Below are 23365 nucleotides of genomic sequence, written 5' to 3' on the forward strand. Positions count from 1 at the left end.
AGGTTTCATCAATTGTTCCTTACCCGACGTTTATTAAGTACTGACAGGTCATGTAGCACACGGTCCAACAACACCCCCACCACTCATTATGGCCCTCGCCCCCGCCGGATACAACTATGCCAAGGGCGCAGGCATCGAGTCCTTCCCAGCCGCCGTCGTCTTTGCGGTCCTTTACGCCCTTTTGCTCGTGTTCTTTCTATTCAAGTCCTTTACGCGTCCGACGTTTGTCTTCTTCGTTCTCGCGTTCTTCTGTCTCCGTACGCTGTCCCCTTTCTCCTCGTCTCCGTCTCACCAACCCATGTTTTATTAGTTCGTTTTGTCGGTTTTATCATACGTGCATTGCTGGCACAGGTGCCTGCAGATGGCGAAAACATCAACCTCTTCATAGCGTATGAGGTCATCTACAACACCGGCTTCTTCGGTATCATATACTCTACCTACACTCTCATCTTGGACAGGTTCGTCGGCCTTTTGTCTTTCCCTCTGCATCCCCACTCATCTCTGCCCTTTCCAGAGTCGCATTCGCCAAGAATCTACCCCGCGGCCCCATTTACTACCTCCTCAAAAGGCGCTTCCTCTTCCGCCTCGCTTTGACCGCTGCTGTCTCCATCGGTATCACTGGCTCAATTCAGGCCCTCCTTGGAACGCAACCCTCGACTATCTCCACCGGAAACACCCTTCGCAAGGTCGCGATTTACATTTTCCTCGTTTGCGTCATCCTCGTTTTCTTACAGGCATTCATCCTTGCACGTGTCGAGTTTTCAGGTACGAACCCTAACTGTTGTCCTTGTGCACACCCCAAACTCATTCACGCAATCACAGAGGGTGGTTACAGCAGTGTCACCCATAGTCCAGGTGGAAAGTACGGCATTTATTTGCTTATCGTCGTCGCCCTTCTCCTCGTCGCAAGAGAAGCCTTCTTTGCCGCGACGATTAACAAGCAGACGATCCAGGAAAGCCTATGGTATCCCCTTGCGGCTCTGACCGAACTGCTTGCTGTCAGTCTATTTACGATACCCGGCCTCGTGCCAGCCCGTTCGGAGATCCCCCACGACTCCGAGTGGGCGTAGGGCAATGTGTTCGCAATATGCCCTGTTTTTCTGTGTTCTTCGTGTCTGGAGTGTGTGTATGGGTTGCCTAGAATACGAATAAGACGATTTGCTTGAAACTGTTTTCTTTTGTTCCGTGCGCAAAGCAGGTGACAGCCTTAAGTGTTCCATCAACACGAGTGTGATTTGCTAGACTCGTCCCACCTGGCCCTTTTGTTCCCCGATTTCCGCGAGATCTTCTTGGTTGGTCAGAGACTGGCTTGCCAGAGCACCAAAAAACCGACGATGTCTACGCAGGGCACACATCCTCTGTCCCCCCCTCCTGTGCCAACCTCACCCGCATCCACTGGTGTGCGCAGACACCACACCATCACGGCCACCTCTCGCACGGCAAGGGCTGGTGTACGCAATACCATTTCAGAGGAAACCCAGGAACAACAACTTTGGAACGACGATGAACCTGTCGACGAAGACTGGATCGGGGGCGTCGGCGCTGTGGGCGAGAAGACGTCCCTCCACAGGCAGAGTTCCCTCCCAACCAAATCTAAGCGAGGTCCATCCATCCTTTGGTCCATCCAATGCAGTCTGACCTTGTTTCTAGCCTTCCATGCCCTGAGCTCGAGGCAGCCCGGAAATCGCACCCCACGAGGTATGAATAGCCTCACCGCAATCGCTGGCCACGAGGGTGATGAAGAGGACTGGGAAAATGATATGCGAAGCTTCCACAACGAAGATGAGGCAAGCATCCTTGACTCGTCGGATCTCCCAGACTGTGCGCTAATACCGTATCACAACACCAGGACCTCTCGAACGCAAGCACTGCTCAGCATCAGCAGATCGTCGACGCACAGTCACAGTCATCCAGTGGCAATCCATCCCCACTCTCCCCGCAGTATGCAGGAGGACCTGTTCCGTCTCCCCCTCCCGCCGGCTCTGGGGTACGCCGTCATCAAAGCTTGACTTACGGGGCCCAGAGCGGCGTCAAACAAACGTCTGGATTGAAGCGAGCAGGCACGTTGCAGGCCGGTGCTAGGCAGCCTACCGCTGTCGGACAGTCTGCAGCACCTACCCCCGCTGAGGAAGATTACAAGGAAGAAGCTGAACTCGTCAACCCGTATGAGGAAGAATCCTACTTTTCCCCCAAGTCACCACCTCCCAACCAGCAGCAGTATGGGACGCAAGGTCAGGCCCAGTATCCAACTAGCCCCATGGGACGGTCGTCCCCTTGGGGGGCCTCGTTCTCTGCCGTGGGCACTGGTAATATCGACGACGTCACGCGTGCACTCTCCACTATGGAGCTTCACAATAACAGTCAGATGTACAACAACATGACAATGCAAAATAGCCAGTCTGCGCAAGCACCACGCTTCAGTCCCCCGTCTGCTATGCGAGGCAATTACATGCAAGGTGGTAACGGCGGTGGGCGCAAGTTACAGCTAAATTCCGAGCTCGACGGTCGCAAGACGCCAACAGCACAACCTGCGATCGGGCCGGTGAGTATAGGCTGTCGACCTTTTCACGAAATGAACCTCACGCCCGCGTGTGGAGTAGCGTGGGTCTGGCACCGAAGGAGACCGTGCAGGCGCATCCGGAACTGCTCCCTGGGATCAGAAGGAGAAGCTTCTGAGTCAGCGTACCTCGAACCCCAACTTGAATTATGGGTACAATCAAGGACAGAAGAGCAACATTCCCAGTGTTCCTCCCATTCCCGCTCAATACCTCAACCAAGCAGGAAACGCGCAGTCTCCTCGCCTGGGGAGCAACTTCCCACAGGGCTCCACGCGGCAAAACCAAGCTGATAATGCACAGGTACTGGCGGGTTTCCTTAATTCACCGGTGGATATTCCCACTTTGGTGGCTGCGAAGGGATACAACCCTGTGACCTTTGATACGCGCCCTCCATTCGTATGTGATATCTCCGTCAAGACGACATGTCTTTAAGAGATCATTACCTCCTTCTACCAGGCCCGATACTTTGTCATCAAATCATATACAGAAGACGATGTCCACAAGTCTCTCAAATACGAAATTTGGAGTTCCACTGACCCCGGCAATAAGCGCCTTGACAAGGCTTTCAAGGAATGTGCTGGGAGGGGTCCAATCTACCTATTCTTTAGTGTCAACGCGAGGTAAGTTGACTTCTATCGCGAACGACGCTGTTTCTCAACGGGATCTCAGCGGACATTTCTGTGGCATGGCGGAGATGTTGACTCCTGTAAGTTCGTTTTTGGTGCTGTACCTGTGGTAGGACTAAACACGTGGGTGAGGTTGACTACACACGGAGCAGCACAGTGTGGGCCTCGGATAAGTGGAAAGGTGTCTTCAAAGTACGATGGATATTCGTTCGCGACATTCCCAATGCCAACCTTCGTCACATACGCTTGAAGTCTGTGTTCCATTGTCACCGGATGTGATTGATCTGACAGTGTGACAGCAACACTGCCGAGCGCAAGCCTGTTACTAATTCAAGAGACACGCAAGAACTTCTACCGGAGGCCGGGCAAGAGATGCTTCGGATCTTCCATAGTCACCCAGCTAGGACATCCCTTTTGCAGGACTTTGCTTTCTACGAGGTACGTTTTTCTCACATGGCCATGACGAACTTCCTCACTTGCCTTTAGCTCCAGTCTCTGCAAAAAATGCAGGCCCAGCAGCAGGTTGCTGCTGCTTCTGGCTCTGATACGTCGACGCCTCAGTCACAGTCGCCGCCTCCCCAACAGCAGACGATGTTTCCCATGGCGAACATGGCAACTCCAAACGCCATGTATGGTGCAATGTCCCCTGGCATTGGGGGCGCAATGTCTCCAGCAATGTCTCCAGCAATGCTCCAGATGCAGATGCAGATGGGCATGATGAATCCCTTTGGGATGCCGCAGACACAAGCCATGCATCAGAGTGTCATGCGTCACCCAAGCCCAGCACCAACGAATAACCAGAATTACATGAACATGGGCGGGGTGCCGTTCTAAGCCGTAGGTAAACAACTTCCTAGGAGATGCTATTCACAAAAGTATAGCGTTTTGTCACATGCTAAGGTTTGGATATTAGATTTCTTTCTCGAACGTCAGGCTGTTTAAACGATCCGCCGTTTCTCTCTATCCAATCATGTATACGTACTCTTTTCTATGTCGTCCTCGTTTGCTACTCATACACCTCATAGTGTCTTGTTTGCACACCCCATCACTGTGTTACCCGCCTCCGTACCTTGATTCTCCCCGAGCCATTTACACTGCAGCTACAGAACGGCCATGGACACAGGACTCTGAATGGACGTGGATATCCGCTTGTTGCTACGATGTAATATCTCGTGTAGTTTCTCCATATCTAACGACGACGATACGAGTTTTCCTTTGAGTTGCCAGTGTTGGTCTTACTTAGGCAATGGGAATGGCCAACAAGGCAAAACAAGATAACAGCCAGCTGCGAGCAACAACTTCGACGATCCACTCTCGCGTCCTCTTGTTCCGTTTCGTTTCAAGCTCAAACGGTCAAGTGAAGGCGCCGGAGTCATCATGTCTTTGCTTTCTGAGCGGCAGAAGGAGGAACTGTGTGTGATGATCCCGACGCGGGTGATTTGAACGCTAACTCATCCTCGATCCAGGCATAAGTCTATGCTGGAATATCTTCGTGCCAACAATTTCACCTCGGCATACAACGCGCTAAAGGAAGACACTGGTGTAGAGTATACTCCAGACCCCAAAGCCAAGTATGCAGGCCTTCTGGAGAAGAAATGGACCAGTGTTATTCGTCTGCAGAAGAAGGTATCGGCTCCGTCGCGTCGTGCAACAGGACCCCGATGCAGTTCACCCCCGATCACAGATCATGGACCTTGAGACTCGAAACGCATCTCTTCAGGAAGAGCTTTCACTTGCCCCCTCAAAACGTGCGGCCATGCAAGCCGATTGGGTTCCGCGTGCCCCTGCTGCGCACGTTCTTACTGGCCACAGGCAAAGCATAACCCGTGTAGCATTTCATCCACAGTACTCGCTCCTAGCCTCCGCAAGTGAAGATGCCACCGTCAAGATATGGGATTGGGAGACAGGGGAATTTGAGCGAACGTTGAAAGGCCATCAGAAAGTGGTCAACGACGTAGAATTTGATCACAAGGGCCATTTGCTAGGTGAGTTCTGTGGCAGAACGTATGTTTGAATATTTTCAACCGAGGGTTTGGCCAGTAACGTGTTCTGCTGATTTATTCATCAAAATATGGGACTCGCAGAACGAGTGGAAGAATATAAAGACGCTGACAGGACATGATCACGCAGTTTCTTCAGTGCGGTTTATGCCGGGAGATCAGTATATTGTCAGTGCAAGTTGGGATCACTCTATCAGAATATTTGATGTCGCTTCGACGTGCGTCCTGTCCGCTCGGTGCTGGAACGATATTCACTCACTGTTCCTAGGCATCTCGTGCGCACCATACGCGGTCATACTGACTGGGTCCGTTGTGTCACACCGTCAGATGACGGTCGATTACTTGCCAGTGCATCAAAAGATCATGTATGGGTTCTTGCATCTCTCTCCCTGGTTTTTGCTACTGACACGTTTGGATGACAGACGGCCAAGATATTTGACCCCCTTACGGGAGAGCAGAAAATGGAGCTCAGAGGTCATGAGCACCAAGTGGAGATCATCTACTTTGCTCCTATAGCATCATATGATGCGATTCGCGAGTTGGCAGGAATCCCGGTCGGTCATACTCCCTATATTTACGTCGTACCCTTGATGTTTTTGTTTTGATTCAGAATACTGACCGCACCAAGAGACCAGGGGCATACGCGGCGACGGGTTCCAGAGATAAGACAATCAAGCTTTGGGATACTCAGAGTGGTCAGATGTTGAAGAATCTTGTGGGTAGCCCGGCGTTTCTGCGCGTCAGTATGGCTAACGGCGTGAGGTGAAAGGCTGGACATGACAATTGGGTGCGAGCGCTCGTGTTCCATCCCTCTGGCAAACTGTTACTGTCTGCTTCCGACGACAAGACCATACGGGTATGGGAACTTGCGACTGGCCGATGCATAAAAACGGTTGAGGCGCATACACATTTTGTCGCCACGCTGGCATGGGGACGGCAAAGAGTGTCCAGCAAAGCCAACGGATCGGATGGAGCTGACTCGAAGACAGGAGAAGAGAAATTAGTCAACGTAGTTGCATCTGCTGGGGTCGATCAGATGATCAAGATTTGGCTTCCATGAGTTGACGAGTCGGTGCAGCTAGGCAATACTTTAATTATGCTGGGCATGGTGAGGGACGCTCGGGAACTACAGGCATTCTTTTTCGTTGCAACCTTTGTAAGTCCGCGATGAAATTTTGTCAGACATTGAGACCGTAGACTGACTGAGGGCTTCCGGTACAGAATATGGCCGAGAAGTCAGAGACATTCGTTACGACACGCTGCATCGCGTACTACACAGCTCACGATCTTTTCTTTTTCATCTCTTTCTCGTTCGTTCCGTGTACTGATTTACTCCATACCCGTATTACTCGTATACATACACTCACTCATTGCGTGACGTGGTGCTGTCTTTCTGTCTGGCAACCTTGCCAACCATGCGAACAGTAGAAAAATTTAGCCTGATTCGGCAACCGCCGTGTCCCTGACACAATTCCTAAGGGACTACCAAGCAGTAGCCTTGCCAGCTTCGAACACCATCTCACTCCCGATGGCGCCCTCGTCGTCGTCGACCTCGTCCTGGCTCGACGACGTCCTGTGCAAGTCGGTCAGTTCATATCCCGTTGGTTTGTTTCGCTGTCCGCTCACATTTCACAGCCGTGCGTATTCGACCGACGACCTCCCAAGACACAGCGTCCATACCTGCCCGTTTTCAGAGGATTGTTGTCCATGGCACGTCTCACACAAGCGTAACCATCGACGCGTCCTCTGCTGCTCCAACTGCTTCCGGGTCTGCCACCGCTGTCGCTACGCCTTCCACGCCGACTGCGAAAAAGCAAGTCTTCTCCTTTGACCAAGTCCATTCCCCAAATACCACACAGCATGCTATGTTCACAAGTACAGCCCTACCCCTCATTTCCCATTTCTTGGAAGGTTTTAATTGTACTGTTCTTGCCTATGGCCAAACAAGCAGCGGAAAGACATTCACCATGACTGGCGTAGATCTGGACGCCAACCCTTCGGATCCCCACAATGGCATGGGGATAATACCACGGGCTGTATCTACCATTTTCGTCCAAGCGAGGAAGCTCAAGGAAGAACGTGGTGCATCCTGGAATTATACCATCAAGGGCTCTTTCATAGAGATTTATAACGAGGATTTAATCGACCTTCTCAGCTCGGACGACACGGGTGGCGTTCGACGTGAAGTTCAAATCAGAGAAGCTAAAGATGGCTCTATTATCTGGGGAGGCCTCCGTGAGGTCACCGTACGTAGCAATGCTGAAGTTATGAAGTGAGTACTCGCCCCCTCCCATTATGGAACCGACATTCATTTCTTTCCATTTCTAGCCTGATTCGCCAGGGTACCTCAATAAGGCGCACTAACGAGACTGACATGAACGCACAATCTTCACGCTCTCACGCTATCTTCTCTTTGACATTGACTCAGAAGAAATACACTGGTTCTGGCGTACCTCCCCGTTCGTCATCCCCTTTGCCTCCTTCTGGCCGCTCTCCTTCTCGCCTCGCCCGTCCGGGCTCCTTACATGCGAATGGGTCCCCCTCTTCTGCCCGGGTGTCATCTCCCACTCCGGGACGACCTTCTACACCAAGCTTTCAGGCTGCGATGGGAAGAGGCGCCGGATTGCGACCGGCTAGTTCGCTAGGTTTACGACCACCTGATAACCGAGCGGACGCTGCTGATGACGATGCTGGAGGTTGGACGACGATAGTGTCTAAATTCCATTTCGTGGATTTGGCTGGTTCTGAAAGGGTAAGTGCCATTCTGCTTCTCTCTTTGGTCACAGTCATCGACTGTTCTTCAGCTCAAACGAACATCTGCGGCCGGCGAACGCATTAAAGAGGGAATATCTATCAACAGCGGCCTTTTGGCCCTCGGAAATGTCATCTCTGCTCTAGGAGACCCGGCGCGGTCCAAGTCCCATACCAACTCGCACGTCCCCTACCGTGATTCGAAACTCACACGACTTTTGCAAGATTCACTCGGAGGCAATGCTCATACAATGATGATTGCCTGTGTCAGTCCGACAGAGTGGAATGTCGGTGAGACGGTGAACACCCTGAAATATGCTAACCGCGCAAGAAATATCAAGAATCGTGTTACCGTCAATGAAAAGGAGGACGGGTGGGACGACATCGAATGGCTCCAGGGCACCGTTACCCGCCTCCGTAAGGAACTCAAACAACTTAAAGACGGAGGAGCCATCATCCCCCCGGGATCCCATGGTCTGGGGACACATATAAGCGACTCTACAGAAAGTCCCAACAAGAGAGTTCTCCAGCAGATGTCGGAGTTGCGAAACAATTACGAAGATCTTCGGGAGAAATACGTGGAGCGGACAGAGGAACTTGCCAGGTTACGTCGCGAACTTGGCGAAAAACACCGGCAGTCTTCAGGTGGTAGTATAGGGGGCACGGCTAAATACGAGGAGATCGTTGGGCCTGTCATCGAGGAATACGAGAAAACCATCAGTGCCATGGAAGCAGAACTTGGCTTGAATCGTGCAGCATTGCGCCTTACCAACGAGATGGTGGAGGAGAAGGAGGAGGAGCTTGCACAGCTTGCTGAAAGACACGTTGCGACGGAACTTTATGTGGAGGAGCTGAGGACGCGTCTGGTCAAGTTAGGCGAGCGGGAGGCTTCAACTGAAGTATGTGGCCGCCTTCTCATGTGCCTTTCATTTCACTTATTGCCTTTAGGCCTATGTTCGTGACCTGGAAGAGAAGATGAAATCATATGACGAGACATGCGTTTCCTCCAGCGAGTCGCTGTCGGATTTGAAACGCGAAGTTGCCCGGTACAGGGAAGCGGAAGCACACTCCATTACCTACATTACGGAATTGGAGTCGCGTCTCGCTCGAGCCGATGAATCCATCCTCTCCCTCCAACAGAGCGTGGAGCATCTTGAACGTGAGGGTGAAAGGAGGCGGGAGGAGGTGGGGACGTTGCAGACGCGGCTGGAAAACTTTAAGAGCGACGGGGAGAATTGGCGGACCGACTTAGAGGAGCGAGAGAAGAAAGTTCGGGAGTTAGAATTGAAGATGGAGGAGTGGAAACAGAAGAGAAAGGAAGTCGGCGAAGACCGCGCTCGATTGGGCAGCGTGATTGGCGAAGTCGAACAGGCAAAGCGTGGCCTTGAAGACCTGACGACCACAAAGAACGGGATATCTAACCCCTCCTCTGGTGTCCAGACGCCAACGAAGATCGACCTTTCGGTCGAGGCCCAATTAGCCGATCTCCAACAAACATACGCAGCCACCCTAACTGACCTGACCTCGGTCTCTGCCAAGTACCATAATGCTTTGCAAGAGATCGCAGATCTTGCGGCTCAGATTCAAGAAGCTAAGCTCTCTAATCCAACTATCCCAGAATCGCCCGCAGAGAACGTAGAAATGCCAACTTTCAGGAGAAGGATGACAGCGTCTAGGAGCCGAGAAGCACTAGGTGATCCAACGCATTTTGACGCATCTGGGAAGCGGCATTTTTTCAGGCAAGCAGCTTCTTCAGATTCTTTGCATGCGAAGTATGATTGTGCAACTTTGTGTTTTATAAGGTACATGCTCATGGTCTGTCAGGTCATTGTCCCAGTCACTTTTGCCGTCGGTGTCGTTGTCACAGGAGCTATCCTTGGCGCGATCACGCAGAATCTCTGGTTCAAGCCATGGGACCTCTAGCCCAATTCCACAATCTCCCTCCCCTCATCACTCAACTCCGTCCATTTCCTTGTCCAGCCCTAACGGTGGAAGCACGCCAACGGAGCACCGATCTATTGTTAGTATGGAGAGAGAGATTATGCGGCTCCAAGAGGTACTGAAGGAAAGGGAAGCTGAGATCATTGCACTCGAAGTGTCTTTGAAAGAGAAGGAGCAGATTTCTGCTGTCGCGCCGTCAGTGACTACGGTATCAACTGATGCTACCGATCCCTCTACGCATCTCTCCCCAACTACAGCCCAGAAGTTCGAGGCTATCCGCAAAAGCATGGCACTTCACGGTGTTTCCCCACTTCCAAATGGCGCAAGTCCTGACACTGAAGTTGACGAATCGCTTGACCGGCTAAACGAACTAATGCTGTACGTTTATTACTGTTCGGTTAAGGAACATGTTTTCGACCGAAATTTATCAGGTCGATGGCTCAGAAAGAATCACAGCACCAGGAGCTGGTCGATTCCTTGAACCAGCAGTTGACTCAGGTCCGACGCGCACACGATGAATTGGTAATACTATCCAGAGATCAGGTAGGAGGTGACTCTGTCTTATCATGGAAGCACTGTCTGACCAGATATTGTGAAACCTTTAGACTCTCAACATGTCCACCGAACTCGAAGGTCTACGTCTTAAGCATGACAACACTCTGGAAGAGCTAGAAAGCCTACGTCAGCGCGAGCACGATTTGTTGGAGTCCATAAAGCAAGCGGAAGTTGACCATGCAGCTGCTATGGAGGCGTTGCGATCAGACCACCAACAAGCCTTAGATGCCAAGAGCAAAGAGGTCGACGAGTATGTTGCACGTGTCAAGGACGAACATGAATCATCTCTTGGGAGCCTTCGCGATCAACTCAACGAAGCGAATGCTGCTCTTGAAAAGGCGACCCGGGAGCACGAAGAAAACTTCGGCAAGTTACGAGCAGAGCATGATTCTGCACTCCAGCACTCCTTGCAAGAAGCTAGTTCCACTCTTCAGCGACTCGAGGCAGAACATCAGGCTGCTCTCGCTAAGCTCTCTGCTGAACACGAAGCGGCCATGAGGAGCAAAGAGGAAGCTACTGCTGCCGACCTCCACCGCACCGAAGAAGAGTACTACAACGCGCTAACGAAGTTGCGTAATGACCATGCCGAGGCTTCGCAAAAGCAGGCTGACGAAGCCGCGGCGATGCTTGAGCGCCTCAGGGAAGATCATGCAAGCGAAATCCGTATGGCTGAGAAAGCCCGGGAGTGTTCCCTTTCAGAGTCGGAATCCGCCCGTGACCAGGCTCTTCGTGAGCTGCAGGAGGAACATGCTTCAGCCATTGCTCGGAAGGAAACCTTGTACACGGAAGATATGGAAAGGCTCAAAGCTGATCATGCTCGTATTCTGTCCGGCAAAGAAGAGGATTACAGGTCTCGACGAGAGCATATGAAAATGGAACACACAACTGCGATGGCGGTACTCAGGGAACAATCTGAGGCACAAATCGAGAGCCTTACCAAGGCCTTTCAACAACTGGAACAAGAGGCTGCAGCTTCGGCGACTAAAGCGCGCGAGGAGCACGACTCAACCATTCAGGCTCTGCAGAGGACCCACGCTGCGGCTCTCGAGGAATTGGCTCGTAACCACGACGACGAGATTGCACAGCTAAAAGCGTCGCAGGAGAGCATGTTGCAAGCCACACTTGCGAAGGCCGAAGAGGAACGCAAGTCTCTTGTTGATTCTCATTCTCATGCAATCGGCGAAACTTGAAGCGAAGCAAGAGGCTGCCTTGCTTGTGGCCCGCTGCGCTCTAGAGGATGCACAGAAACAGCACCTCGCAGTCGTTGAAGGACTCTATGCAACAGCTGAACGTCAGCTGACAGAGGAGCGTGAACACTCTGCCACCGCGCTTGCGGAACTTGAACAACGCCGTTCAGCATTGTGCGACGAATTCGAGAATGAGCGCTCTGTTCTCCGTAAAGAACTTGACGTCGCTCGTGCCGGTGTCAAGATCTCTGAGAACCATCACAGACAGGAGTTGGAGACAGAAAGACAGCGCTCAGCGTTGGCTCTCGAGGAACTGCAAATTGCACACTCTGGTGAACGTGAAATGTTACTAAAGAACGTCGAACATCTCAAGAATGAGCTGAAAGTCACATCAGACAACGGTGGGCCAGCTTGGGCAAGCGCAACTCGAGCATGACCACGCAATGTCTGACAAAGCACAACTCGTGGCAACTATGGAAGAGGACTTGGCGAACGTTCGCTTGGAAAAAAACCAGCTCGAGGATGAGGTGGAGAAGCTCAAGGCTGAACTTGTAGGGATGCAGACGGAGCAGGCCAAACTTGTTCAAGAAGCTTCGAAGCGCCAATCACTTACTAACGAATTGGAGAAACATCGTTCTCTTATTGCCGAGATGCAGGAAAGCCTGCAACGTGTCAAAGACGAGAAAGATACCCTACAGGGAGAGAAAACTAGGCAGGAGAATGCGTTGCGCGATCTGCAAGTTCAGATTGCGCGCAGCTCCACCGTACAGGATGCACAGTCATCCAGAGCCACCCCAGAGCGCAACCTTTCGTTTACCAGGATAAATAATCTAAACGGTAAACTTCCACCCCCGACCCCTCCGCCATCCGTACCACCTCCACCAGCTCCCAAGCCCCAAGAATCCAACTTCAGCGTATCGACACAGTTTTCGGTTATTTCCCCTTCGTCTTCGAGGGACTCCCAAGCCACGGATTCGCCAGCAACCTCAGTTCTATCCATCAATGTTCCAGGCGTCCCGTCTTTGGACACAAAGGCGGTAGCCGCCAAGATCGAAGACCAAGCACGGCAAATTAACGAACAGGAGGCAATGATCAAGACGCTCAACAAGCAGTTGTCGCACTGTGAGAGTGATCTTGCTACGCACATGGACCTCGTGAGTACGCTGGAAACTTCTCTGAGCGAGTCCGAAAAGAATCGTACGTAACTGTTTCGTCATCTTTGGTGGAGTTAGCTTTGCTCACCCGGCTGAATTCAATAGTTCGCAAAGCTCGAATGCAAGCGACGGAACTCGTACGGGAAAGAGATTCTCTGAATTCGCAGATAGACAGTCTTCGCAACGAACTCCAGGATGCGCGTCGAGAAGTTGCTACAGTGCGGAAGTCGATCGCGGAAGAGAAGCAGTCCTTGGAGTCTAGACTCGACGAGGAGCGCCGGGCAAAGGAACGAGCCCGCGCACAGCTCGACTCAAGGATGGACGAGATCCAGCGACGCAAATCCAAGTTTGCGTGCCTCTAGCTTGATTTACTGACTTTGTTAATTTCATGCGTGGATGGATTTAAGTTTTCGTTTTTCTGTATGCCGTTACAGTTGTCCTACTTCCGCTGTTTTATTACACGTGCCAATACCTTTTGCGTGTTTTCGGCCTGTCACGGATACCCTTGTTTCCCGTCTGATTTCCTTCCGCTCCTTGGTTTCGCTACTTATATGGTTTACTATGAAATATCGCCAAGTCGGTACAACACTCAATGGATGCTATAATAATATGACGACGGACTGCTGTCGACTTCTGGCAAGCTGTTGGGAAGACACCTTTAAGTTGGATTTTAGTGAGGTCGGGATAGACCAGCGTTTACTTCGGCCTCTTGGCTGCGACGCGGTGGCCCCGGATCTTGTACGTCATGTCTGTTAAGTGGAGTTGCCTGTGTCGTAAGTTCCGGATCTTCCTAGGCCTCTGACTTTAAATCCCATCTGCCAACCACACCGCACCCATCCATCCGTTCTTCAAAATGAACCCGTGTGTTCTCGCCCGTGTCCAATCCAGAGCATTGCGCAATGCGGTGATACCTCGTGCAAGCCATCTTGCCAGATACCAGAGCACTTCAAGTGGAGCCATACCGAAAAGGATTCTTCCATCATTTTCATTAGATGGGAAGGTACGTTGTCGAGGTTTGGTGTTGGAGTAACTCCAGTCATCTCGTCCTCGCTAGGTCTGTCTTGTTACCGGTGCTGCAAGAGGATTGGGCCACGAATTCTGTCGAGCGTTCCTTCAATCGTACGTCTCCCTAAGCTTTGCCTTTGCCAACGGCAGCATACTGAGCCGAGTTATTGCAGTGGATGCACGCAGCTAGCAATCGTTGACTTGAAGGAAAACGAGGCCAAGCAAGCCGCTGCTGAGCTGATTACCGATGTGTGCGGTTAGTCTATAGGGAAAGTATGCCAGATCCGATCTGTCATTGAATTAACGACCAGCTTTGAACACCGATGCAACACCCGAGGACTTTGAGGTAATTGGGATTGGCTGCGACGTGTCCTCCGAGATTTCGGTACAAAAAGCCTTCAAGACTACCATCGACACATTTGGGCGGATCGACTCTGTCGTGGCCTCTGCGGGTATGTGCCTTGCTAATGCTAGCCACGAATGCTAATCAAGTCATTCCGCCGTGCCCGGTGTAGGTATCGTGGAGAACTATTCTGCTTTCGAGTGAGAAAGCGTCCGGACTTGTATCATTTCACTGATCATTAAACATTCCCTTCAATAGCTATCCCTTTGACCGTATCAAGCGGTTGTATGACATCAATGTACACGGATCATTCTTCACGGCACGCGAAGCAGCAAGGAGCATGATTCCGCAGGGAGGTGGATCTATCGTGCTTGTCGCGAGTATGAGTGCTTCTGTGAGTCGACCCCCTTTCGGCTTATTCTCGATTTTGCTGATTCTTGGACTTCGCCGGAAATAGATCATTAATATACCCCAGGTGCGCAGCTAGAGCCCGACACACGCTATAGAAGTGTCTCAAAACAGAATAGCCACAAACTCCGTATAATGCGTCTAAAGCTGGTTCGTTTCCAATTCCTGTGCAACACAGGTGTTCACTTCTAATTACGTATGTACACAGCCGTGAGACACATGGCATCCAGTTTAGCAGTGGAGTGGGCTAAGAAGGGTGTTCGGGTCAATACATTAAGGCATGGGGTTTTCCTAAGCTGCGCAGGCGTGGAGACTCAAGTTGCTGTCATAGTCCTGGATACATGCTTACGAAGCTCACAAAGACGATCCTTGCACACGATCAAGAGCTGAAGGTTAGTGTGTCAACTTTGATGGCAAGCACTTGATTGAACGTATGACTAGAAAACGTGGGAGAGTCTCACACCTATGGGCAAGGTGAGGTAGCCGTCATTGACCCAAAGGTGATGAACTTACCATGTGCGCCTGACCAGATGGGTGAACCAGAAGACCTTGCTGTGCGTTGATTATATCGGTCTCTCCCAAGGACTTTTCGCTGAATTTATGACAGGGAGCGATTGTATTCCTGGCCAGTGATGCATCGCGGTTTGTGACAGGTACAGAGATTCGGGTTGACGGAGGATACTGCGTTATTTGAGGACTTTCGTTGGCTAGTTACGGTACACCTAGAAACCGCCTAGTTATATGTTTTAATTGCAGGGATACCGACCTTTTAGAACTTAGATTCTCGTGGTTTTGGGTTTGGCTAGACTGTGTTATGTATTCGGCCACTTGTGCTAACATGTCGTAGAGTGGATATCTCTGCCTCGATGGACTCCTAGTAAGAGCAGGCAGTGTATGGAGAATAGGTGGAAGACCTTATGTAAAGAGCATGAAACGAAAAGAAGAATCAGGATCTTGGCAGAACGACCAGGAGGCAACCACCCCAAACGCCGCCACCGAGATGACCGGGAGTAGTGCTTGTGCACAGGTGTGCGCTAGACGAATAAGGCGAAGCCGTGTCTTACTGAGCCACGTGACGGGAGAAATACATCACATGACTAATCCCGCGGCTGCAGATCGGGGGTGTGGAGTGGGCGTTTGGCTCCGTATTTGGGTATCTCAGCCGGCGGCATAAGGCAATTGATACACAGGCGACGACGTCATAACAGGTTGTGGTTGGTATACAAGTTACACTACTATTCCGGGCATTAATTAGCGGCGGGCCGTTTCTTCTTCTCCAATGTCTGCCCACTCCCTCTCCACTGGCACGGCACAGAGACAGCCACAACCAAGACCCGTCTCGAGTTCTAACGCGTCCCAAATACCCTCGACGTTTGAGTTTACCAAGAGGAAGCGTTGGGCCGATCTCCTCATTAACGAACTCTCAGATGCCATTATATTCGTCCTCTCCAGTGATGCCAAAGTCTGGTTTTGCGGGAGAGCCATCATAGAGCTTCTGGGTTGGCGAGACACCGAACTCATTGATCGAAATTTCTTGGATTTTGTCAACGGTAAGTATATCATGTATATTGGCTGGATGCCACGTTTCATCCCACTTGTTTTATCACAGCAGAGGACCAGCAGACGTTTTATGTGGCGTTCCAGGATTCGCTCCATACGCGTAAAGAGATGAATTCATACATCCGTCTGCAATGCAAAAACGGATTCGTAATACAGCACATACCTCAATCACAAGTGCTATTCGAGCTAAAAGGTTACCCGCTATATCTGGAAAATGAAACTTCTCCTCGTTGTTTCCTTGCTGTGGCCAAACCTTATCCAAGTCGCAACGTCGCTATGTGAGTGATCAACCGTACCAACTCACTCTTTGCGGGGAACTGATCTTGTTCCTAATGTCAAGGCTCAACACATTCTTGGAGCTCAAGATTGAAAATGAGCGCTTGCAACGACGGCTTGCGGAACTGCGAGTTCGCACATCCTCTCCCACAATCCCCACAGCTGGGAGTTCAAAGTCGGTTGGGTATACCTCCCACGGAATGCCCGCTACCGGCGGGGGCGCCACTAATGTATCGAGGTCGTTACCCCCAAGTAGTGCACTATCAATCATCGAGGCTACCTTGCGATGACTTCACGCAACAAGCCAACCAGATAAGAGTTGCTGGATACGATCCACACAGTACGCACTCGCTTCGAGGACAGTATTCGTCTTCTGGAACACAGCCAGCCGAGGACGCAAGCGATGACACGTCAAGGCGCAAAAAGGTTACTAGCAATCTTTTTCGCATTCAGAGCACTGCTTTTCACACATTCTTCCTCAGATGCGCAAGATGCATACAACAGAGCAATACGTTTGCGTGACATGTGGGAGAACGGACTCGCCAGAATGGCGAAAGGTATGCAAGTGACCTTGAAGTCCATGGTCATGAGTTGATCTATCGCATTTTCAGGGTCCCCAAGGACCTAAGACGCTATGCAACGCATGTGGACTGCGGTGGGCCAAGGAAATCCGTAATAAAGCTGATGAAAACTCGAGTGCGGTGGGAACAAGTGGTGGGTGTGTGTGAATATGACACCTCCCAAAATCGAGGTATAATTTTAGCCTAGGACCTGACGATTTGCTGACGCGAACAGGATAGTCATACAGATCGTACATACACGGAACAAGATCAGTTGACTGGGAAAACTCAGACGCTATTTCGTTCTTTATCTCGATATCCCTTTATTTCCGAGTTTTCGCGACATTTTGTTCTAGAGGCCCCACATACACGGGAGGGCAAGACGGACTCTGCACTGTAATGTATCATAGTACTAACGGCGAAGGCATCGAACATTTGGCCTGCTAATTCGGTGAATGGGACTGGCATACAGATGGTTGTTAAGTCACGGGGATGGTGGGCGGAGGACAATTTCAACACGGAAACAACCGCGCCATATGACATTCGTGCTTCGTCCGCGATCTCCGCTCAAGTTTCTCGTCATGGTGCGTCCCCTGCAAATAAATGATACGTATCTACGTGTCATCCTCCCCACGTTTTCTGATAGTATTCTAAGTGTGGCGTAGAAGACGTATGCATAACCCCAGAATTATTCTAGAAACAGCGCCCCACCAAATATACGAGGATGGCTGGGTAGATAGTCTAGGTTTCTGTGTGGAGATGAAAGTGGGGCGAGGGACAGTACCACTTTGTACATATACATCTCCTCTCCAAACCCCATTTTCGCATGTCTGTATTGAAAACGATACACCATGGAGTCACTGTGGCTCGTATGTTAGTGTAGTCTACAGCCCACCGCAGGCCCCAGCACCCCACAACTAAATGCTGTCAGTGGCTCCACAGTACCGTCAGCTTTGTGCCGCTACTGCATTGTTCGAGGTGAAGGTCAAAAAAGTAGGGGGGGAACTTACATCCGATGACGTGCAATCGAGGGGACAAGCTGTGACAGACTAGTCAGTATAGACGACTCCTCGCCAAATTTCTGGAAGCCTTGTTCTAGCCCATCGTCTTATTACTGTCCCTTGAAACGCAGAAATGGGGGAAAGCACGGGGGAGGTAGTTCGAGCCACCAGACCTCGAGAGCGGACAAGGCAAGCAATTGTTGACCTACTGCCCGGCTCACTCTTGTCCACGTGCCCACGGAGGCGATGCCAAGGGCCGGGCTGGTCCCATCTCGAGGGCACAACCAGGGCATGTACTATTTGGACGTCGGCGTCCTCCGGTTCACCCACTTGAGCGGACGCCAGGCCCCTACCAAGGGAATATTTAGAGGCTACCGCTGTTTGTAGCGGACGGCGAAGAAGGTCGTCATCTAGCGATGTGAACGACATACTGCGTTCGCTGGTCTCCTCGCCAAGAATGTCCGCGGGTACAGGTGACCGTGTGCTTCAACAGCAACACGACAACCTGGGAAGACCCATCCAGTCTACCGCTGTCCACCGTCCAATTGCATGACTCCCAAACACGTCGCAATCCCCAAGATGACAGGGCGGTCAATTCAGACCTTGCAAGAGAAGTCCGGACGGAGGGGAGGAAGATTCCCGGCGATGCCCACTGCATACCCAAGAAACCGAGTGCGAGAAAAAAAATCCTAGGACCACCCTTGCGAAGAATCCAACTAAAATACCTACCTTGGTAGGCAGTAACATCTAAACTCAATCAGAATTCTGCGTGCGACAAGATGCCAGCCTCCGGTTTGCAAAGCAACATACTCGGAAGGTGAGTTCCATACTCACCAGCACGTATACCTTTAACTAATGGCAGGACACCTTCAACGGGGACGGCTGCTACGAGTTCGACAAAAATGCGTCGATACCCCCGAATGGCCTTGTTGGAGGGTTCAGCTGTGGTCATCACATGTGCACAAAATTCAGGCGGGACGGTACTCAAACACCAAGAGAAACGGCTCCACTGGGCCCCGTCACATCAGTCTCCAGGAAAGGGGTTACCAACACGTCGAGTTAGACAACACAAAGAAGCGATTTCGAGTCATCGTTGGGGGCCCGTGCAAGAGATAGCTCCCCTCCATATTGGCATGTTGTTCATCGATAAACGGACGACCACGATTAGCACCAGGAAACCGTCGGCCGAGATACCATGTGGACAAAGAGCCAATAGCCCGGTCACGGTTGTCTCCTGCCGTTGGAAGGTAACATTGACACTGGCTGAAAGCCCGCATCTTCCAGGAGAATATACCACTGCGTGCTTCACCTTTTCCCCTATCCTATGCAATCACAGCGTAGCAATAACGTGCAAGGGAGTTTTTGCGGGCAGAACGTCGGTTGCCTGGCGAACATCAATCCTGAAAAACCAAAAGTAAGGGAGACCAATATGTGACACCTTGGGCATTCTTACACAAACCGGAGGCAAGAAAGAAAGTCATTGCTTCTCTCACTCTGGCGCATCGGGAGCTGCATTGCCCTCTTCAAGTGGGATTGGACGTAACGTATATCCTGGCGTGCGCCGCGATACGCACTGCCAGAAAGGTTTCCATGGTGTTGATGGATAGGCCCTCGAATCGGAGCTGTCACCACGGGGCGCATAACATGTTGCCCAGTTGATGTGCGAAGTCTTCTCCCAACCATATCTGCAATTCGCACATCTTCAGCCTGGTCATCGTGGGGTTCTGGCGGTACACGCTCCCGAGGTCAATGGCGGCATCGAATGTCGGCCGGTTGGTAACATGGGGAGAGTTGAAGACTGTTTGGGAGAATGCAACATCAATTTGGAGACGTAGGTGCATAGGCTGTCATGTCGACTTGGAGGGTAGAAAGGCACCCCAGCTTTTTCACCTGTTCCGTTTTAACCTCCGTAAATCTCTGATTTTGGTGGTCTTAATGTGTAAGCGCAGTTTCTTGTCTTTTGGTGCAGCAATGAAGAGTTGTTGGAACGTTGCTCTCTTCTGATGGCTTGACAAGACATCGTGAGGCTATACAGAGCCGCCCGCGAGGGCAAACCGGAGCAAAGCTAACGCGGAAATCGAGTAAATCCTCCTGCTACCAGCGCTGCCTATGTTGCCTCGTTCCCCAATAAATTTGGGACAAGCAAGAAAACCGTGTGGCCTGGTTGGTATGTCGTGTTTTCGAACTTTTAGCCAACTGTTAGCCCACCCCAAGGTATCTGTTGAATCTGCCACAAAATTCCCCGCATTGCGCAAATTCTCGTGGCTCAAATAAACGTCTGCAAGCTGAGTCCTGTGCGCACTCAATAATCACATTGCAGTGCGAACATTTATTGCAGTCGAATTGACGGGTTACTAGGGTCCACGTTGGACTCCGTCGTGGAAATTACTACAACAATGACCGCAACTTTCTCCGATAACCTACTCGTGCGATATCGGCTTGGTGCGTGAAGGCAATGAACTCGAAGTTTGAGTTGTGGTATTCCTGCACTGACTCTACGCAGAACACAATGCAGCACACTACTAGTATACTGCGTCGGTGCGGAAAGTAGTCTTGCCGCTGCAGGTGCGAGCCGACGCTTCCGATGACCTTATATATTCACCGTCCCTTGATACCTATCCGATTGCTACGACACTTGATGTCGGACAGCAGTGCGTGGTATCGGACGGTAATTGGTTGGCACCCCTGACTGATCATGGCACACAAGAACATTACGCACGACATAAACTACGCAGAGGCCATGGAATCGGGGGTAGAGATTAACTGGACATCAGTGTCAGATCTAGCTGAGTGAGGCAGGGTAAGGAGTCGTGGTGAAACATTTAGATTCAGTCGGAGCTTGTAAATCACAGTACTTGTTAGGAAGGGACTTGATTAGACTGCGACTGGTGCGAGATCCATGATAGATCTGACCACGGACGCAAGGAATCTATTTGGCAGTGATATGATGTGATAACTATGATCCGACGCATCTGCTGTCCATTTCTGATATTGCTGTACAGGAGATTGTGTTTGCGACTGACAGATCTGAGACCATGTTAACTTTACCCCGCTTATGTAATATCAGGTTATGATGTTGGTCACCCATGCAGGTCCCAAGGACATACATAACAATAGCCCCGCCCTGCGTATTATGTATTTAACGCGACCCTCGCATCCTCGCAGCGCTTCGTTCATCTCCCATGGCACACAAGCACATTTTTTCACCCCGGCCTTTCCCCCCACCAGCCCTCGCTGATGTTCCCCTCGAGTACATCATCGACCAATTACACACCCTTGCTCCCCGCTACTGGAACAGACCAGAGACTGCCGATTGCATCTTAAGTATGGCGTTCCAATGACCCCCTTGCTCCCTCTTACCATGCCATCCCCAGTTGTGCCCACGCGTAATCACCTTCCACCGCCTGCATCTCCCTCCGCAACCTCTAATACCACTCCACATCTCACTCTCCATGTATGTTTTGTGCTCACGCATACGTTTCACTCTGCTTACGCTGCGCCACAAGCTACACATTGACTACTTGTCTGCCAAATCTTCTTTGCTCAAGGGGTTGTTCAGCGGTGTCTCTCCTCTTGAGCGTTCCCAGTCCATGCAGTCGTCATATGTTCTCCACGGATCGTCATCGCCAGTACCTTCCGAAAAACCAGTGCCCCGTCTCCTGGACTCTCGTTCATCTCATCCCGTTCTCTTACTCCCCGTGCCTGACCCCCGCTCGATACACCTTCTCATCCACTGGATCTACTTCGGAAAAACCGACCACATCGAAGCCTGTCTAAAAGGGGGCACCGTTAACTGGGAGGGTCTCGCCCGCAATGCGGAGTACCTTGAACTATCAACAGATATCAAGGTATTTCTGGGACGGTGGTACAGCAATTGGCTCTTGCCCGCACGCGATCAACTCGAACGTTGTCGGCACCGACCTGAGGATGATAGCGATGACGATTCGGATATTGCGCTCGGGTATGGGGAGAACGAAGTCGAGGAGACCTCTGACGATGTCGCGTGCTCTGGCTCGAACTCTCGTACTCCAGATGTTACCGCCGCCGAGCGTGGTCGTTCGCGGATTGTCCGCCCTCTCACCAGATTGCCTGAGAATTTGAAAGTATACGCTGCTGCATAGCATAACTTCGAAGATCTGACAGCCTACCGTATTGTGTTGAACGTTGACATACCGATACTCACAGCATGCATGTAAGATGACCGTTTAATCCCCAAGTGTACATCACTATCAGTACTCGTACGGTAGACCGTACATACCTAATTGCCTGCAGTCATCCAGTCTTATTGTTTTCGACTCCTACTAAGATGGTTTTATTCCTTTACTTTCATTGTGTGTGGATGAATGCCAAGTAATAAGCCTTTTAGGGAAATTTTGCTCCAACCTACTGGCGTGCATCCGCGGATACTGTCGTTTACGTGGACAGCTATTGTGTCGCCTGTTGTAGCACAACTTTGCGCCGGTCCCAGGCGGTTACATCTTTCACTCTTGGACTCCAAGGCCAACAGCAACGGTCGACGACCGCATGGATAATTATGTCTTTGCTAAAGGCCAGGGGTGTCAGCTGGACACCTTTCAACCTTGGACTCAGTACAGTCCCGTTTCCGGATGCAAAACATGACGGTAACCTCACCCAGGTTCGCGCTTATGCCGACAAGTGACTGGAATAACCTGGAAACGTGCTTGCTCCGCACGGGTTCACTCACAATAAGACTCGGAAGTCGGCATTGGCGATGATGACGATCGATATCGATGACACTTGCACCTGACATGGCAAGCCGAGCTGCCTTGTTGTCAACTAAGAGGACTCTTCGTCCCGTGTGCAGTTCCTTTTTCTTATTTAGAGTTTTGCAAATTCACGAGATCCGGAACACGGACACGCGTGTCGAGGAGGAGCGTTCTTCCGCTCCGCCCTTTGGCATAGTGCGCGGTCCACCTCAACCTCTCATAGTCAAAGGTATGGATAGATGGGCGTGGTGGCTTGACGCCTCGTCGTCTGCGCGCCAACGCCTTGGTATAATCATTATTCGCACCTGACTTCGCGGACATTAACGGGGATATTAAGCATCCTTGACACGTCCCAATTTCTCCTAGAGTGACACATGAAAACATCATGTTATGCGGCAGAACTGGAGCTCAATTTTGCCCCCGATAGATCTTTTTGTTTTCGTTGCCGCTCGCCTTAATCTGGTGCCTGAAGGGTTTGAGCTGAGCATATTTAACCGCTATCTACGCTGTCAACCAGCTCAAGGGATATCCGCGTCAATGACAGGGTTGTTACTATGTGTGGCAGTGTGTCGCTATAATAGTGCCAGACCAGAGCAGATCTTATTATCTTCACACTTATCAAATGTATTAAATGTGACAACTTACATGCCAGTTTCTGACATTGGTCGATCGTGCAAAAAAAAGAAGAAAAACCGACGTGTGGGGACGGATAC

General features: G+C 51.1%; 7 protein-coding genes across 7 annotated transcripts; all 7 read left to right on the forward strand.

The window, feature by feature from the left end:
- Positions 1-10: 10 nt before the first annotated feature.
- On the forward strand, positions 11-1365 carry F5J12DRAFT_806069 (uncharacterized protein). Its single transcript, XM_051744588.1, has 6 exons — positions 11-257; positions 311-458; positions 515-765; positions 823-1205; positions 1253-1285; positions 1334-1365. The coding sequence occupies exons 1-4, from the start codon at positions 89-91 to the stop codon at positions 1068-1070; spliced, it is 816 nt and encodes a 271-aa protein (XP_051603588.1). The 5' UTR covers positions 11-88; the 3' UTR covers positions 1071-1205; positions 1253-1285; positions 1334-1365.
- Positions 1195-4392, forward strand: F5J12DRAFT_806075 (YT521-B-like domain-containing protein). The gene is made up of 9 exons (XM_051744589.1): positions 1195-1602; positions 1651-1787; positions 1850-2542; positions 2601-2954; positions 3015-3178; positions 3228-3264; positions 3317-3435; positions 3484-3622; positions 3671-4392. The coding sequence occupies exons 1-9, from the start codon at positions 1335-1337 to the stop codon at positions 4016-4018; spliced, it is 2259 nt and encodes a 752-aa protein (XP_051603589.1). The 5' UTR covers positions 1195-1334; the 3' UTR covers positions 4019-4392.
- A 169-nt stretch (positions 4393-4561) lies between these two features.
- Positions 4562-13134, forward strand: F5J12DRAFT_889068 (kinesin-domain-containing protein; the record flags this gene model as incomplete). The annotated part of the gene is made up of 20 exons (XM_051747300.1): positions 4562-4596; positions 4651-4810; positions 4869-5169; positions 5225-5402; positions 5453-5549; positions 5607-5738; positions 5795-5899; positions 5954-6211; positions 6263-6340; positions 6664-6769; positions 6820-7456; positions 7513-7936; positions 7989-8834; positions 8884-9707; positions 9760-10254; positions 10308-10419; positions 10482-11585; positions 11629-12019; positions 12075-12815; positions 12878-13134. The coding sequence occupies 20 exons, from the start codon at positions 4562-4564 to the stop codon at positions 13132-13134; spliced, it is 7281 nt and encodes a 2426-aa protein (XP_051603590.1).
- Positions 13135-13502: 368 nt separating this feature from the next.
- F5J12DRAFT_806104 (NAD(P)-binding protein) lies at positions 13503-15465 on the forward strand. The gene is made up of 13 exons (XM_051744590.1): positions 13503-13772; positions 13827-13891; positions 13951-14033; positions 14089-14229; positions 14293-14320; positions 14379-14514; positions 14578-14595; positions 14648-14678; positions 14737-14806; positions 14860-14920; positions 14970-15082; positions 15136-15386; positions 15443-15465. Exons 1-11 carry the CDS (start codon positions 13626-13628, stop codon positions 15009-15011), a joined length of 822 nt encoding a protein of 273 aa, XP_051603591.1. The 5' UTR covers positions 13503-13625; the 3' UTR covers positions 15012-15082; positions 15136-15386; positions 15443-15465.
- Positions 15466-15807: 342 nt separating this feature from the next.
- On the forward strand, positions 15808-17092 carry F5J12DRAFT_903509 (white collar 2 type of transcription factor; the record flags this gene model as incomplete). Its single annotated transcript, XM_051748409.1, has 6 exons — positions 15808-16078; positions 16138-16366; positions 16429-16616; positions 16669-16790; positions 16847-16921; positions 16976-17092. 6 exons carry the CDS (start codon positions 15808-15810, stop codon positions 17090-17092), a joined length of 1002 nt encoding a protein of 333 aa, XP_051603592.1.
- Positions 17093-18556: 1464 nt separating this feature from the next.
- F5J12DRAFT_806135 (uncharacterized protein) lies at positions 18557-19965 on the forward strand. Its single transcript, XM_051744591.1, has 3 exons — positions 18557-18672; positions 18760-19325; positions 19379-19965. Exons 2-3 carry the CDS (start codon positions 18828-18830, stop codon positions 19466-19468), a joined length of 588 nt encoding a protein of 195 aa, XP_051603593.1. The 5' UTR covers positions 18557-18672; positions 18760-18827; the 3' UTR covers positions 19469-19965.
- Positions 19966-20822: 857 nt separating this feature from the next.
- Positions 20823-22236, forward strand: F5J12DRAFT_806143 (uncharacterized protein). Its single transcript, XM_051744592.1, has 4 exons — positions 20823-20874; positions 20928-21249; positions 21300-21379; positions 21432-22236. The coding sequence occupies exons 2-4, from the start codon at positions 21108-21110 to the stop codon at positions 22044-22046; spliced, it is 837 nt and encodes a 278-aa protein (XP_051603594.1). The 5' UTR covers positions 20823-20874; positions 20928-21107; the 3' UTR covers positions 22047-22236.
- Positions 22237-23365: the final 1129 nt, after the last annotated feature.

This window comes from Pisolithus orientalis, assembly GCF_024613125.1.
Source record: "Pisolithus orientalis strain OTSU chromosome Unknown F5J12scaffold_4, whole genome shotgun sequence".
NCBI lineage: Eukaryota > Fungi > Basidiomycota > Agaricomycetes > Boletales > Pisolithaceae > Pisolithus > Pisolithus orientalis.